General features: G+C 41.4%; 1 protein-coding gene across 1 annotated transcript; it reads left to right on the forward strand.

Annotated features, from left to right (window-relative positions):
* Positions 1 to 191: 191 nt before the first annotated feature.
* On the forward strand, positions 192 to 3,114 carry LOC306737027 (fibroleukin; the record flags this gene model as incomplete). Its single annotated transcript, XM_079218732.1, has 6 exons — positions 192 to 470; positions 1,070 to 1,265; positions 1,792 to 1,869; positions 1,947 to 2,059; positions 2,187 to 2,449; positions 2,772 to 3,114. 6 exons carry the CDS (start codon positions 192 to 194, stop codon positions 3,112 to 3,114), a joined length of 1,272 nt encoding a protein of 423 aa, XP_079074858.1.
* Between the last annotated feature and the right edge of the window lie 14,018 nt (positions 3,115 to 17,132).

The following is a 17,132-nucleotide window of genomic DNA, read 5'->3' on the forward strand; positions in this document are numbered from 1 at the left end:
GGTCAGCAAACACTTTCCACCTGAAGAGGCAGTTGTTGAGATTAAGGAAAATGAAGTGAAAGTTTTCTAAGAATCATCAAAAACAAAAGGACAAACAACTTGCAACTCAGAGAAAGAAGGTGTTCCTTCTGGACCACTGCTCAAGAGTTTAAGACAAAGGACAGGTCAATCCTGCATTTCTGCATTTTCCCATGGTTCCACTCGGTTCTCTCAGTTTGCTCCCTCTGCTGTCCCTGTATGTGGGAGCACTGTTGTCCCCGGATGCGTCTCCGGACTGCACGCACCCTCCCTGCAGAGACATGCTGGTGGCTGCACCCATCCAGCCCAGGACGGGAGCAGGAGTGGGTATTGGGGCCTGTGAGGGTCAAACTGGCACAACCGCCTGCAAGATAAGGGTTTCACTTCCAGCAATCTCAGACGTTCCTCAGATGGTGGAGCACAGATACGAGCTTCCCCAGGTTCAGCCTAAGGTGAGTGACATCACCTACAGTGTAGTGGCAGTCCTAATTAGACATATTGTTTACACATTTTAAAATGTTATTCTAAGAAAAGCCAGATAAGGCAACTTTTAATCTCAGACATGTAATAGTGAGATGATTCAGACCCCTGTCTACTCCTGCACATATGTCAGGGAGACCGAACAGCGTACTATCTGGCACAGGTCAGCAGGTCCTTTCTCACGGGACAGTCGGCACACTAAACTTGGCACCACTGAACAGACATGGAGCAATGACAGTCAGCAATCAAAGGAGGGATAAAATTAGATCTGCTTTAAAAATGTCCTCATCATATGGTTGTGCTGAGCTCATGCAGAAACAGGTGTGTGAGGGACATGACTACAATGCCTGATGTAAGTGTAAGAGACAGATTGAGTGTGACACAAAACATGCTACTGAGCTATGAATTTTCCTTTCAAACGGTAGGATGCATGATAATGCACATGCACAGCTTCATTTTCGTTATTTAAAATCCCAGCATTATTTCACTCAACAACGACATGAATCTTCCTTGATGAATAAAGAGGATTTGGTGTCTTATCAAGAATCACCTGTGAGCCCTGTCTTTGCAGACTGGAGGCGTTAAAGAGCGCCTTGTTCAACTGCAGCGCTGCATGCGCTCTCTCCAGGAAACAGGAGGCCCCTGGAGTCACGGGGGCCAGGAGAACAACTCTCTAGGAGCCATCCTGGCACTAATGGCAGCTGTGCTGACAGAGTGTGACCTCCACTGTCACAGCCTGGCCCTTGGGGCGATGGCCAAACGACTCGGTGAGTAGTACACATTTATATCCTCCACCTCTGCAACAATCAGACAAATACACACACACACACACACACACACACACACACACACACACACACAAACACTCACACACTCTCACACACACACACACACACACGCACACACACACACACACACACACACACACACACACACACACACACACACACACACACACAAAGAAATGCCAGCAAAGTCACTCCCCCACTCATAGTAAACACAACCTCAATGAGGCCTGCTAAGTGTCGGTCATAGGTGAGTGCATAGGAATTTAACTGCACTGAGGAGGATGACAAAAACTGAATTTACAAGCACACAAAGACACACACACACACACACACACACACACACACACACACACACACACACACACACACACACACATACTGTATGGCTCATATGTGAGGAAGATGCATTATACAAACTTGAACCCCTCTGTGTTGTATGTAGAGGCAAAGCTTTTATTTCCCACCCTTGTCTTACTGGTAAGTCAATCTCTCTCTGGGTTGACAGAGAGTGCAGCCGTGGGAAGAGAGGGGGAGAGAGACCTGTTGCTTTTCCTGAAGAGCATCACACAATATCCACCCACAGGTAAGGGCATCAGGAGGGCCCACATGAAAAAGTTGTTGCTTATTAAGTTGAATAAAAATATACTGTGTGGTTCTCAGTTGCCCCCTTGGAGAGGTTACATCCTCAGGACTGTGCAGAGATTTACAGGCTCGGGATCAGAGAGAATGGAATCTACACCATTCAGCCTGACCTGCACAGGCCGGCATTGGAGGTATTTCAGATTCACCACACTCATAAAACACAAAGACGGACCCCAACCTATTCTTTTAGATGCATGTGCTATCTGTGGATCACTAAAATCTAGGCTTTATAATATCAAAGACTTTGTTTTGGCTTAGGCTAAATGTGACATGGAGACGGCGGGTGGTGGGTGGACGGTGATCCAGAATCGTCGGGACGGCTCACTGAACTTCAACAGGACATGGCAGGAATACCGGGAGGGCTTTGGCAGTCCGCAGGGAGAGCACTGGCTGGGGAACACAGCGCTGCACGCCCTCTCCTCCGCTGGCCAACACCAACTTCGCATCGAGCTGGAGGACTGGCACCAGCAGAAACGCCATGCTATCTACAACCACTTCAAAGTGGCCTCAGAGGCACAGAGGTGAGACACACTGCTGAGGCACAAACACACACTTTCTGAAACAGTTAGATGGGTGGAATTAACTATTGAAACCCCTGAAATGGGGCAACAATCAAAGTTTAGAAAGATATGTTTTGGTTATCATTTATAACAGCTTCATTAGGATTATTTGGTTGTAGTTGTATCAGGTTTTATTGACAGTGCTGCAAGATAAGGAAACAACATCAAGTATGTCGTTAGGCTTTGATGTGTATCCACCTGGTTCCCCAGCACACAAAAAAAGGATTCGGATGTTATGCACAACCCTCATAAATGTTCCATATGTTGTTTCCCTTTCTTCCAGATACCGTCTAACAGCACGTGAGTACTCTGGCGATGCAGGCAATGCATTGAGCTACAGCAAACGTTACAACCACGACACCAGAGCCTTCAGCACGGCTGACCGAGACCACGACCGCTATGCAGCTGGAAACTGTGGTCAGTACTACGGTGCAGGCTGGTGGTTCGATGCCTGCCTTGCAGCTAACCTTAATGGACGGTATTACCGTGGGCGCTACAGTGGGGTGACCAACGGGATCTACTGGGGGACATGGTACATCCTGACAGATGGACGAACTGGAGAACGCTACTCTTTCAAAAGGGTGGAGATGAAGACGAGACCCAGAAACTTTGTTGGAAAATCCTAAGTAATGGCAACAATTCTCACAGATAATCATGTCAGTTTTCTTTAAAGTCGCTGTGTGGACAGAGCAGCTTTCATGTCACGTATCAGTTACATGCAGTTGGCAGCTAATAGATGAAAACACTATACAAGAGATATTGTCTAAACATTCACTAGCAGACTGTTTGAAGCTACAATCAATATATCAACATTATTTTGTTTATTAAGAGGCTTCTCTTTTGCAAAACCACATTTATAGCGTTTCTCCATAGCAGTAATAGAAAGAAATAGATCGTGAAAATACCGCTTGCAAAAGTTGTTATCGTAGTACATTTTGAGAATCTTTATTGTGCATTAAAAGTAATATTCTGTTGTACTTTAATGAATCCCTAGGACGCTGAGGCTGTGTCTACATGCAATCATTGTTTAGATGTAAAGGGTGATTTTATAGTGATAGTACACATTCATGTACAACATTATTAGAACATAAACTGTTCATAAAAGGGATCCTACAAGAATGCATGGGCCCCTACCTGCCTAAGCTCCATGATCCATTAAAATAGGCTACTGTCTGCAACAGCTCACATGTGTTTTAGGTCAGATGAGAGAAAATGTCTCACTCTATGAGGCAAAGAGGTCACTGTGACTCTGCAGGGGGCTCTAGCAGTTTTTTAAATCAAACTTCATCACCATGTTATTCAGGGAGCTGATATGGATTGTTAAACCTGTCTCTGTCTACTCACAGGCCTCCAACTGTATTAATAGAGACACACTAAAAGCTTACACTAATAAGAGAGAAGCCCAGTTTTGTAGAGGCCATTTTTCTCACCTTGCCTTGCTCATACTTTTCCCAGTCTAAGCCTGACACACTGATGCTGGCCGTTAGGAGCTTTACTCTGTCGTCATACCACAAAACTGCCCTGCAGCCACCACTATCAACTCAAACACACACGGAGCACACATTCACCTGCTTTTTGGAGTTGGCGTCAGGCAGGCTGCTCCCTCTCTGGCTGTGCTTCACAAAGGCTTTTCTGGGAGTTTAGAGTCGGTGTGTGAGCACTGACTTTGGCCGTGCATGTGTGATGCTTGTGTCTTTGTGTGGAGGTGGTGTTGTCAGTGAGTGTGTGGATGGCTGCACCTATTTTAGCAGTGTTCACGGTGAGCTGTCAGTCTCTCTCCGACAAGCAGGGGTGTCTAATATTAACCAACGAGGGGGCTCAGCAGGCTCTGATCTAAACACACAGACTCACCGCGGGTAGACTCCAGACCAGCCACGGTATTTCACATGCACTACTTATACACAGACTGGAACATCCCGTAATCATGTGCGTGCACACACACACACACACACACACACACACACACACACACACACACACACACACACACACACACACACACAAACAGAAGACTCAGTTGTTCTCTCCGCAGATAAGGAGGTGCATGATGTGCTTGACTTCATTAAAACAAGTACACATTAGAAATAAAATGGCTTTCATTGCGGACAGTTTGATCATGCCGCCTTAATTATTGTTATGCAGTCACAAGCTCCTTTTCCACTTTTCTTTGTCTTACACATATATACTTGCACATACATGCAAACACACAGACAGCAGACAGCTAATCATAAGTAATCAAGACCAATCATCCATAAAACCCATTATACATATCAGCTTTCTCATTTGATTGTGTGTGTATGTGTGTGTGTGTGTGTGTGTGTGTGTGTGTGTGTGTGTGTGTGTGTGTGTGTGTGTGTGTGTGTGTGTGTGTGTGTGTGCACTGTAATACTAGAGAAAACAATGCAAGGTGAAAGGCTCCATGTTGTGCCCCCTGGTGGCTCCTGATCATAATGGATAGTCAGAGAAAATCTTTTTTTTGTTGAAGATTGCTGGTATCATCTGCAGTGGGTCAAATTAGAATGAACACATTGTGCTGTTGGTTTGAATAAAGTATTTGCAAAATACTCATCATGATCAATCTCTCAAATGCAGCTCAATAGGCGCAATAGCCTAATCAAATGTATCACTGATATGAAAATAAATCACTTGTTCCAACTCTACTCATGGTCACCTTCCTTCTTTCTTGCATTACATCCCTCCTTCTCAATTCATCCCCCCAATAAATAAATAGATACATTCATGAATGTAATTCTTACTCTGAGCTGCAGTCACTTTATAGATCAATGCAACCTCTTCTTTTCTCCTCTCCTCCTCTCTGCATCCATCAGTCTTGTTGACAAGGGAGGAACAGAGGCCCAGGGTTGTGTCACCACAGTATCCTGGCACAGTGTCTGGAGTGGGGTGATAGAGGTGGTGCTGCAGGGTGTGAGGGGTACCGGCAGGCTCTGCTGCCCCAGGGCCGGAAGCCCAGCCTGGGCAGCGGTTAGCCAGCACATCCCTCTGAGAAACATTGCGCTCCTCTGAGGGAAGTTCCCCTGTGACCTGTGTCATTCATTACAGTGTGCCAACAGAAGACATCAGATTAAAAACATACGTCTAACTCATCTTTGACCCCTTTTGTTGGCCCTCATGAGCGTGCCGAGAGCAGTCTGGATGCAGACATTCACAAGATGTCTTATCTGGCTATCTGCTGCATATCTGCTTCATTTGATGCACAGGCTGATCTGTATAGTCATGATGGTCACAGAAACGTTGGAGACAATGAACAAAATCCCCAAATGGCCATTGCGAAACATTTTATTTGAATTTTTTGGTCTCGTCATTTATTTACCCAAGCAATATCCATCCATAAATCCACTAAAGCTGATCATCTATCAGCCTCACTGTGTGTAAATATAAATAAACATCATATGTGAAGGCTTAGTTTGACTTCAGTAAACACTTTGCAATTTCACTTTAGTAAAATACAAGTTCCAGTCCTTCCTCAGACTTAGTTCAGTTAGAGAGGACCTGCATTGATCAAAAGCTGACCTACAAGATGTTCGGGCATTTCATAAAGAGCATGAATATGTCCAACTTTCACCGATAAACAGTTTGAAACACATCTGCCTTCATCTTGACTACTTTTAGAGTGAGACGTAAGAAAGCCAGTGTGTCTCTGATTAACACCAGGTGGCAATGTTGCTTAGCAAAGAGGTGATCTGGGATATGATTTTCCTCACGTCTTGCTGGCACTTTCACAAGAGAAACTGCAACTCCATCCCAAACACAAAGAGTCAGAAACATTCTGCACACTTAAACTACAGGACAATATATATTGTGCTCTATGTAAAAGTGAACAATTGAAAAGAATAACTGGGTCAAGTTTATGTGAAAACTACTGCATGAGAAGGTGAATGATGTTATATGTGTCAAAGCTATATGTTTCAGTAAAACGTGATATATTTCAGTGTTTTTGATACATCAGGCGGATGAATGTACCCGAACAAGAGCAAAAACAAGACAGTTTTGATTTACAAAACGTTAAAATACTGTTTTTTCGGGGTTTTAGCTTCAACCCCCAAAACTCTTTGCAGTTCTTCTTTTCAACACTAGGGTAGCATAAAAGAGGTTAGAGGTCAAAGGACAAAAAACATACGACAACAAGAAGAGTTAGAGGAATTAAAATTGTTTTCATAACTTCAAAATACAGTTATAATATGGAATATCTAGAATATGTTCCATACAGGTTAAAAAGTGATGTGTCTAAAGCAGCAAAGGAATCAGTGATGTGACAGCGTGAAAGAGGCAGAAGCAGGTGGTGACCTCTGCGTCCTGTGGAAGGAACTTTTCATTCTTTAATCTGCTCTCATGGTGATAAGGGTGCGCATGTGGGCTTTCGAGGATGAGTATGGGAGGAAGGCTCAGGGGGAGGAAGCAGGAGTGGGTGAGGTTTCAAAGGTGTGTGAGTGCAACAGGCCGTTGGAGGCTCCCCCTCCCTGACCACAGGGCCACCAAGAGACAGCCTGTGCCTGTTTTTAATACTGGTCCTGCAGAAAACCAGAGCAAAGCAGCGATCCGTTTGAAACCGGAATTCACCAGAACAAGTGTATCCTGATGTGGTGAGGAGGGGGGAGTAGGGAGGACGCACAGGGCGCCATGTGGCAGGCCTCACTCCATCTCGTGTCATTTCTAGATCTGCATAAGAAAGTGAAAAAGTTTTTTTTTTTTCTCCAGGGAGGTGAAAAGACACTTTTGTGTGTGAAGATCTGCAACACTGAGTAACATTTTAATGAAAATACATTTATGTAATTCACACTTAGCATGTGCATCATCTGGTTGTTGTCTGCTTGATGCTAGTGTGCTCTTTTCCCTCTGTAGTTGCATGTGGCAGTCCCTGCAGTGTCACACACTCGTGCCACTGCAGAGACAAAGCTAGAATACTTGAATGATCAGGGCTTGGATACCTGTAAAATAATAAGATTACAAGCAGTTCATTATGAGAGCAATGACTGTGAACAACAGAAAACCAGAAAGGGAAAGTGGCATAAAACGGCAGTGACTTTGACCCTCAACATAAGCCGTATAGACTGACGCCTTAAGAAGCCTTACAATGTTGTCAAGGTTTGAAAAGACAAGATAACAAAGTGTTAAACCATCTCATAAAACCTTTCTCTGGAGCACAGATAACCAATAACTGTTTAGGTTTTCACTGCTTCCTGGTGCAACAGCTTTTCATCTTTATTGCCATTTCTTAGCAAATTTCCCACCCACTATCATTATCAATATGATCCTTCTCAACTTTGTAAGGTGATGAAATGTCAATGTTATGTCTGCAAAAAACAAGCTATACAATCAAATATGTGCAGATTCAAAAATAATTTTGAGGCCAAGAATACAAAATAAAACCTTCAAGCCCAAGACATTATTTGTTGAAAATAATCATCAGTTGCCCGCTTTTGTTCCCGTTTGAATAAGAGTCTGTGGTGTTGACTGTTTTCATTATAATCCACTAAACTGTCACTCTGATACGGAGGGGAGAAGGAGAAAACACTGTAGCGAGAGGAAAGGTGACAAGATTGAGAATGCTGATCAGGCAAACTCCATTTCTGAAATCAAAGGATTATCTAATCTGATAATGCCGACTGACATAAACACAGATGAAAGGAAACCACCAGGTCAGAAGCTGCTCATAGTAATCCGCAAACACCAGGAAAACATTTGACAATTAATAAATCAACAAACATGCAAACTGTGTCTGTGAAAAATTGTGAAACATGAAAAGTGTGTGTGTGTGTGTGTGTGTGTGTGTGTGTGTGTGTGTGTGTGTGTGTGTGTGTGTGTGTGTGTGTGTGTGTGTTTTACCCTGCCTCGACTATGCAGGTGCAAGAGAGAAGGCAACAGAAGAGAAGAAGCTGACCATTAGGCTGCTTTACCACATCCTTCATGCTGTACACACACACCACACATACATTTTGTAACTGCAATCTTTTGACTGAACAGAGCGAGAGACAGAGCAGAACAAAGGGCAGAGATGGATTAGATCCTGTTTATTCGTCGTCTCTCTCTCTCTCTTTCTCTCTCTCTCTGTGTGTGCGCGTGCGTGTGCGTGTGTGTGTGTGTGTGTGTGTGTGTGTGTGTGTGTGTGTGTGTGTGTGTGTGTGTGTGTGTGTGTGTTAGACAGACGACGGGTTAGCTCTGGAGAAACAGCTAAACCAAAGAGGTAAACATTTCTTCACAGGAGGAAGAGGAAAGTCAGGGGATTTATAGACTCGCAATCACTGAGGATCAAACACAGAAAGAACAAAGAGATGCACACACACGGAAACTAAACCTTTCAACATATAAAGCACACGGATGCTCTTACATATTGCAGTAAAGTTGTTGTCAATTAAGATGTGGACACCTTATATTGAAGCTCTTGCTGGCGGCCATCGCTGTCACCCAGTTTTCCATATGTGACATGGACTAAAATAATATGGATGACTGAAAGAAAACATGAGGAAAAGCAAGCGACAATGTCTATCTGAGCTCTATGATGGCTTCATGGCTCTATGGACGTCGGTATGTCAGTCAGTCTGGTCGATTCAAGTCATGGTTTCCACCATCAAGCGATCCCTTGACTTTGTATCTAGTGCCACCAGCAGGTCAAACATGTTGTTCATCCTGTGAAATATCTCAATATGAATTAGCACAAACACTTGCATAAACATTTGAGTTCAAGTGATCATATGCATCTTTTCTAGTTATCTAGCCAGTTAGCACATATTTTAACAACCAGTAATCCTTATTACACACACTATTAAACACATTTGAACATGCACACATGGCTGACCGGCTCACACAGTCCTGCTCCCATAGGAACTGGATTCACATAAAGACAAAATAAAAGCACAATGTCTGAAATTGATGAACACTCACAGGTTGAGAAAAAAATGAGGTGTTTTGAATTCTACAACTCCCTGGACAGCTCCAGCGAGTTTGACTGACAGGTTGTTAGTGACAAGGTGTTGTAAACTTTCACTTCCTGCTGCTCTCTGGGTAGGAAGTGAAGTAGTGGACCTCTGACCTCTAATGACTTTGTAAAGTTTCTGCTCAAGACTACACACAGTGAAGTCAGGGATCCAGTAGGGACATTCAGAAGATACTGGAAACTTTCAGCAAGACATGTGTAAACCAGCAGTAACAGGAGAATATAATGTATGCACCAGTTTGAGTCCAGTTTGGAAAAAAGTATGAATAAAGTATAATTTAATCTTCATAATATGGAACTTGTTGTTAATGAAAGGAATGATGGTTGCAACATCGCCCCTCCCCCGGGAATAATAAACCCCTGTATGTTCATGAAATTATGTCTTTTACCTCTGATCTAGCTCGACGCCTCATACTTCTTAAAATGTGTATCGCCACCCATATTGATCAAGGATAGATTATATCACATCAAGCTAGAGAAGATTTGATTTTCCTCAAAAGGTTCACCGAGAAACATTGAAAAAACATGGACTCCTTTTACTCATTTTACGGACTATGTAAAAACCTCCCTGCCTTCCACAATTTCCGAATGACGTTATATTATATAATTTGAAAATAGAGCGGCATGGTGCTCACAGCAGGAAGGTCTTGGGTACCATCCCCAGTTCCGGCAGGGTTTTTCTGTGTAGAGTTTGAATAACTTTATATACTTCTGGTTAGCTTGTGATTCCCCCCCCCCCCCCCCTGCAATCAATAAAGTATATATTGTATAATGTGTGTTGTTGATTATGTTTCATACCTAGTAAGTAGAGTCACCAAATGAATGTTACACAGTAAAATACCATAACTGCCTCAGAATTGAAACTTGTAAATGGCAAACAAACTGCATTTATTAGGGACCATTCAAAGCGCTTTACAACACAAGCCAGCATTCACCCATTCACACACGTTCATACACTGGTGGCAAAGGCAACCATACAAGGTGCCAGCTGCTCATCAGGAGCAGTAAACATCCACACACACAGTATCTTTCCCAAGGACACATCCACATGTAGACTGCTGTGGCCTTCGGATCAGCGGACCAGCGCTTCACCTCTTGAGCCAAAGCTTGTTTTGGAGAAAATGTGCAAAGTAAAACGGAAAATGGAAATGCTGAAGTTAAGTATAAGTACCTCAAAGTTGTACTTAAACAGTAACTAAAGGTAAGTAAAGGTATACTTAGTTACTTCATACCAGTTAATATGTTGCGTCCTCTGGATGACCTTTACTCTTTACTCAGTAGCACCCTTTCAGATCAGGCCAGTCCAGAACGGACTGCATGCTGCACCTGTGGTGTTGCTGCTTGCATACAAACGGCTCACATACACAACATCATATTCAACACTGCGCTTCCTTGGATTCTTAGCAATACACCTGCCGTGACATAGTTTCGTCACATACCCAAGTCATGGATAATCATGGTCAGAAACACCAGTGAAGTACGCTCTGGTTCAGGATAAAAACTCAGGGGAAAACTTTACCGTTAGGCAAGATAGGCCACTTTATAGATGTGTTATGATATTTAGATAGTCAGTGAATGTTAAATACAAACATACAAGAGATTAAAAGAAAAATTACTGATTTAAATCAAACAAATATTTTTTTATAAAATATCATAGATAATTTAATTGAAGCAAATTATACATAACAATAATTCTACATTAATAGATTAATTAATTAGGTTTTAATTCACTTTTTAATCTAATTTAAATACATTTTGAATAAAAAAAATTTTAATGATCAATTAGACATCCTTAGAACTCTAATCGTCATGAAATCCCCTTTATTCATTTATTTCATTTGGTGAATATTTAGAACGTGCAATGATTTGTCAGGCAGATGTAAAACTTATAATTATTATATAATAATAGAATAATTCTCACACACAGGTGAAATATTTCAAGTTCATCAGCACTGCAGACAAACAACATTTTCAGTGTCCAAGTGGAGAGATGTGCAAACTGTCATCTCTGGTGTTATTGGATTGCTTTTGTTTTGTTACTAAGTTGATTTGATTTGTATTAACTCACCGACCATCAGAATATGCTTCTAACGGTTGATTATTGTTGCATATGTTTCTTAAACACTGACCGATGAGGCACATTAGCTTCAGCTATGACTGTAAGAAGAGTCCTCGGCCTGCCTGAACCTGCCTGAATTACTCTTGAAGTTTGGACTGATGCGCTCTTTATTTTTAGGCCTTCCTCCAAACTCTGCCGGTTAGATGTTTTGTGATTACGACTCTTGGACTACCCCAGAAATTCTCAAATATTTTTGATGAGGTGCTGCACGATCCTGCATACCACTGAAGAGGTATTAAATACAATCTTTGTTGCCATCTCTTGAAAAAAGAAGAAACAAAGGAAGGAACTAGGATTTTAGATGCATAAGAGACAAGTGCAACATAAAAATGTATTACAGTGCACAGTGACAACCAAAGAAAATCACTGTCCATCACAAGCATGAGTCGTTATGATATTAAAAGGAAATTCAGGCAGGTGTGTTTCCTCCTGTGGGAGGTTTGCATCTATCAAAGCATGTCAGCAAAGGTCATTGCACTGGTTTAACTAGATAATATGAAGAAATGGTAAATGCTCTGTCACTGTAGGGTGAAGGAGGAGCAGCACTCCTCGTTGGCTTGACTTTACGTTTGACCTTTTCAGGAAGGAGAACTAATCCTTGAATATAATAGACTGTAAGATATGGAAAATGACTGCGCTGTTATCTGTGTTACCCTGGAGACCATCAGCAGCACCCAGGGCAGCTGCAGCTGCCAAGTTATTAAGCATCCAGTTTGTATATAATGGAAAAATACCTTTTCTGCCATAACTGGTCAATCGCCACAAACTCATACACAATGCTTGAACACTACAATGAGGTTCCTCTTCATTCTTTCTGCCTATTAACATAAAGGATACATCTTTTCATATTTGTGTCAAGCACAACTACAGCTTTTGTGTTGGGAAAAACATGATTTATTTTTTAATATCAACATGTTCCCCTTAAACATTAAGTCTATAATAAATACATTCTTAAAATAAATACATTGTGAAGTTATATCTTTGTCATTCTTCAACACAAGCTAGAAATTGGAAAAGTTTTCCGATTTTCATTCATTAGAATTTGATCAATAGATGTTTTGAGGACATTATTAAATAGTTTTTTTCAAATAGGAGATGCTGTTAATGAGATTTAGGTAAAATTAGACTTTGGTCAATGTCCTAATTAAACCATCTTCACTGCTTTCATTTTTTAAAGTAACACCATGCTGCAGGGTTGCAACCAAATATATAGAGACAATGAAAAATGAAATGCAAATAAAATCAAACACCCACTATTCTGTTTCAAATATCCAGTATATCTAACATGGCCTGTTTGTGATAGACCACTTTACACCTCTGGTTTAATAACTCTTGCTTGCATTTGATTTTATTTTGTGTGCAAAATTCCCAACACTTGAAAACATTATTCAAATATATTTTCTCCCTGGATGGAAGCGCTGAGTCTGTTTAACTCTTATCCAATAAAATCCAACATGAAAGAAATAAGATCCCACAACAAAGAACCGGAACCGCAGATGGCTCCTGCAGATAGCTTAAAAATAATGGAAAAGTGAGCTGTATTTATGCTGTCTAAATACACTGAATAAAGACTTTGCACATGCAGAACATTAAACTTGTAAATAATAGCCAATGCCATGCCCCCCCCCCCCCCCCCCTCCATTGAGCCCCCTTCCTCTAATCTATCTATCTATCATTTACACAGATCTGCTCCAGTAAATGATGCATTCGCTGCATTAGATGTATTTGTTGTGCGTGTTTGAAAAGGCGGCGATAATCTGGGAGAGGGAGATAAGAAATGCCATTTATTCCGCGGCACTTTGGAGCCTATTTCCCGGGCCGATCAGCCCCCATTCTCCCCGACACCTCCAGCAGCTCGCTGATAACGATTAGGCTATTTATTATCTTCACAAAGAACAAAGATTAGCCAGCACCGATGAAAAATTATCCCGGGATGGGTTATAATCAGTGGGACCCAAGGATCCTACCAGCATTGGATTTCTCTTTCAATCTGGGGAGAGACTCAACACGCACGCGCGCGCGCGCGAGCGCGCACACACACACACACACACATACATAAGCACGCGTAAATGTAAGAAGCTTGTGCAGAAAAGTATACATTTTATACACAATGAAAAAAAAATACTACACAAAATGTAAAACAAAATATCATCATCATAATAATAATACAACCACTATATACAGCCTAAACAATAATTACTAATCATACATTAATTCGGCTTCAATTAAGATTAATACCAATAATACACGTCTATATTAGCCTACTTATCTATTGTGATTTTTGTATTATATACCATAGTGACATTTCATTTTCATCTTTATTATGAGGTAAAACCACTTCCTTTCAATAGCTGTCCTATAATGAGATTCTCAGAGCTGAAACGGGCTGTGACCTCACTCTTTCTCTTGCGCTCGTGTGAGAAAAAGACCTGTAAAAAAAAGAAGGGCGGATTGAATTAATGTCAAATCCTAAAATGGAAGTGGATGTTCGCTGCCGATAAGGTTTTATCGCCACGCCAGATCAAAAGGGCTCACACTCAAAGCATGTGTATTTCCACATTATCATGCTGATGAGCTCTAATGCTGCCACACTTGTCCCTCCGGTATGTTCTGCTTTCTTCAGTCTCTACGGCGGATTTACTCTTAATGCTGCTCGAAAGGAATCGCTGTCTCTGTGAAATGATGAATTTCAGTTCTTTACATTGCAGTCTGATTAAAAAAACAATCAGATGTATCTAAATATATAGGCCTTTCAATCATTTTACAGTTCATTATGCACTTTAAGTGGGACATTACGGGAAGTTGTTGATATAAATGTTTTAGTAAATGTTACTGAGTTTTTCGTAAGAAAAAAAAAGAAACAGCAAAAGAGAGAGAACGATATTAGATAGATGGAAGGATAGATAGATAGATAGATAGATAGATAGATAGATAGATAGATAGATAGATAGATAGATAGATAGATAGATAGATAGATAGATATGATCAGACACGTGGTTTCTTTATTTTTGTTGTTTTCTTATTTGGCCATCCAAATGGAGGCTACATCAGGATAAAGAGCTCTAATAACTCGATGTGCGTTGTGATTTGGCCTGTAGTTTTAAATTGTTGCCTGATTAAAGAGAATACATTTCAAACTCATTGTGTGTTGTGTGTTTTCACATTTCAGAAATTGGGCATTGTTGACCATCATTTTTTTTACAAGGTTGGTAGTGTTAATGTTAATTGCTTCAGAGAGGTTTTAGCTATATGGCAGTTATTTTGCCAAAAGGCAAGACAGAAAACCGAATTAAATCAACCACTTAAGCAATATACAAACTCTAAAGAAACAGTTTCACACAAACAGCGGATAGCGAGCATATTTTCTTCAGCACAGACTGCATCAACATAAGCTGCTGCAAGATAACCGAGAATATGCTTTACGGCAAAAATAAATTCTTGATCACAGAAATGTTCTGTTCGTGAAGGTGTGGTTCCGCAAAAATAATGAATCATTGAAAACATTAGAGTTTTCTAATCTAATCCAATCTAATATGAATAGTCCACCGTGGCAGTAGTTTGCCACGCAGTGCTTGTTGGCCTATTCTTCGAAATCACAGCGTTCAGGATGAAGTACTTGATGTATTATTAATGCTGCCAGTGTAAATATCAGTTGCAGTGTCCTTCCTCGAGATCATCCGCTGGGACTGAAGCAGACTACGGGCAACCCCACCTCTCTCTCTCTCTCTCTCTCTCTCTCTCTCTCTCTCTCTCTCTCTCTCTCTCTCTCTATAGAAAAAGTTCATGTCCTGACTGTTTTTTTTCTTCACTCAGAAGCACTGACGTCAGGAGACGGCGTCAAGCAGGCGGCAGTGTCTGCCGGTCGGGGCTGCACTCGCTCCCTCTTCAATTATTGTCTGTCAATCACGCGCGAGGGCAGAGAGAGAGAGAGAGAGAGAGAGAGAGAGAGAGAGAGAGAGAGAGGGAGAGCGAGAGAGAGAGAGCACAACATATTGTTTATTTACGTAAATATAAAGGAAATGGGTGATTAATGAACCCTGAACACATCTTAACATCGGTAGTGAATTTTTCGTGAAGATTAAAACTCTTCATTTTCCGTGTATAATTTAGGGGTCCTTGCTGTTACACATGTTATTCACTGATATAAGTTTACTTAAACCACGACAAATACAAATGATTATATGGTGACATTGAATTTAAATATAATTGTCACTGACACATGTAAACACACCAGAACTATGTCAGTAATATACACTTGAGTCTTGGCGTCTGTCTTTATGGTGTTTATCTTGACTTATGGAGACAATGGTTCATTAAAGGGACAGCTCACACCACATTTCAAACATTTTTCCTCTTATCAATCTAAATTGTTTTGGTAACTGCCAACCATAGTCCACATGAACCGCTCACAACAAGGTGTGTGGACTATGTTGAGTAACCAGTTATTATTTGGATAGACATTGCTATTATAGGTTTTTGAATGTATTTGTATGGTGCTTTGAGCACAACAAGTTGAATGCTATATTGTGCCATTATATTTGAGACATATATGGCCGATATTTTCAACTCTCAAAACAATGTAGATTTATAAATAGCAGTACAGGTGAAAATGTGGATTTTTGATTTGATGGTGAACTGTCACTTTTATAAACCATTGTCTCCATATACTCTCGATAAACATCAAAATATGCAAAAGCCAAGACTAAAAGAAGTAGATTAAAATGCAATGTTATCAGATATAATGTATATAATAATGTGTCTGGTTGTTATGTTGTGCCCATTTGAAAAACATATTCACAGGCATGCTTGGGAAAATCAGCTATACATATACAGCCTAATATGATAAATGGATTATATATTATGGTTGAGGGAATATTACACTGGTGATGAACACTCAAACATTCAACTCCATAAAGTGCAGTGGCCATGAGCAGCCATGTCTCTGCATGCGAGTATTATAGAAGCATCTTTGACTGTTGTGGAGGAACCGCCTCTGAGCTTGTGCAGAGGCGGTGCGCAATTGGCTGAGTCAAAGCATTATTGGAGACTCCGCCCAGGAGTTTGACAAGCCTGGCCCCGCGCTGTCAGCCACAGTTATACGTGTTGCTTTAAGTCCCAGCGGACGGAGTTGACTCTGACAAACACCAGCCGAAGACCGAGAGGACCTGCAGCAGCTGAAAGGGGACAGTTTCCCAAAGACGCGCGAACCTATCGGACGCGGCGGATATAATAGCGTTGGCAAAGGTACGGCAGGTTTATGTTCGTGTCACGTTGGGTTATTGAGCGTTTGAAGTGAAAAAGGCGTATTATGTTGTGGAGAGGATAGTGGTGTAGTAGTAAGTACTTTGGGTGGAGGTGATTGTCTTAAGTGGCATCAATACTCCGATGCGCAACACCCCTGACTTTAAAAATAGTAACATCTGATGTTTGCTTGTTGCAGGTTCCATATTCGACTCGATGTTCAGGAGAACAGAGGGAATTTAAGTCAGAGGAACCACAGCAAAGTATTCGCCAGCCTCTGTAAATGGACACAGTGAAGATATAAAAGGACACACACATTTTAGAGCATCCTC

The sequence above is a fragment of the Taurulus bubalis genome (genome assembly GCF_910589615.1).
Source record: "Taurulus bubalis genome assembly, chromosome: 5".
In the NCBI taxonomy this organism is placed as follows: domain Eukaryota; kingdom Metazoa; phylum Chordata; class Actinopteri; order Perciformes; family Cottidae; genus Taurulus; species Taurulus bubalis.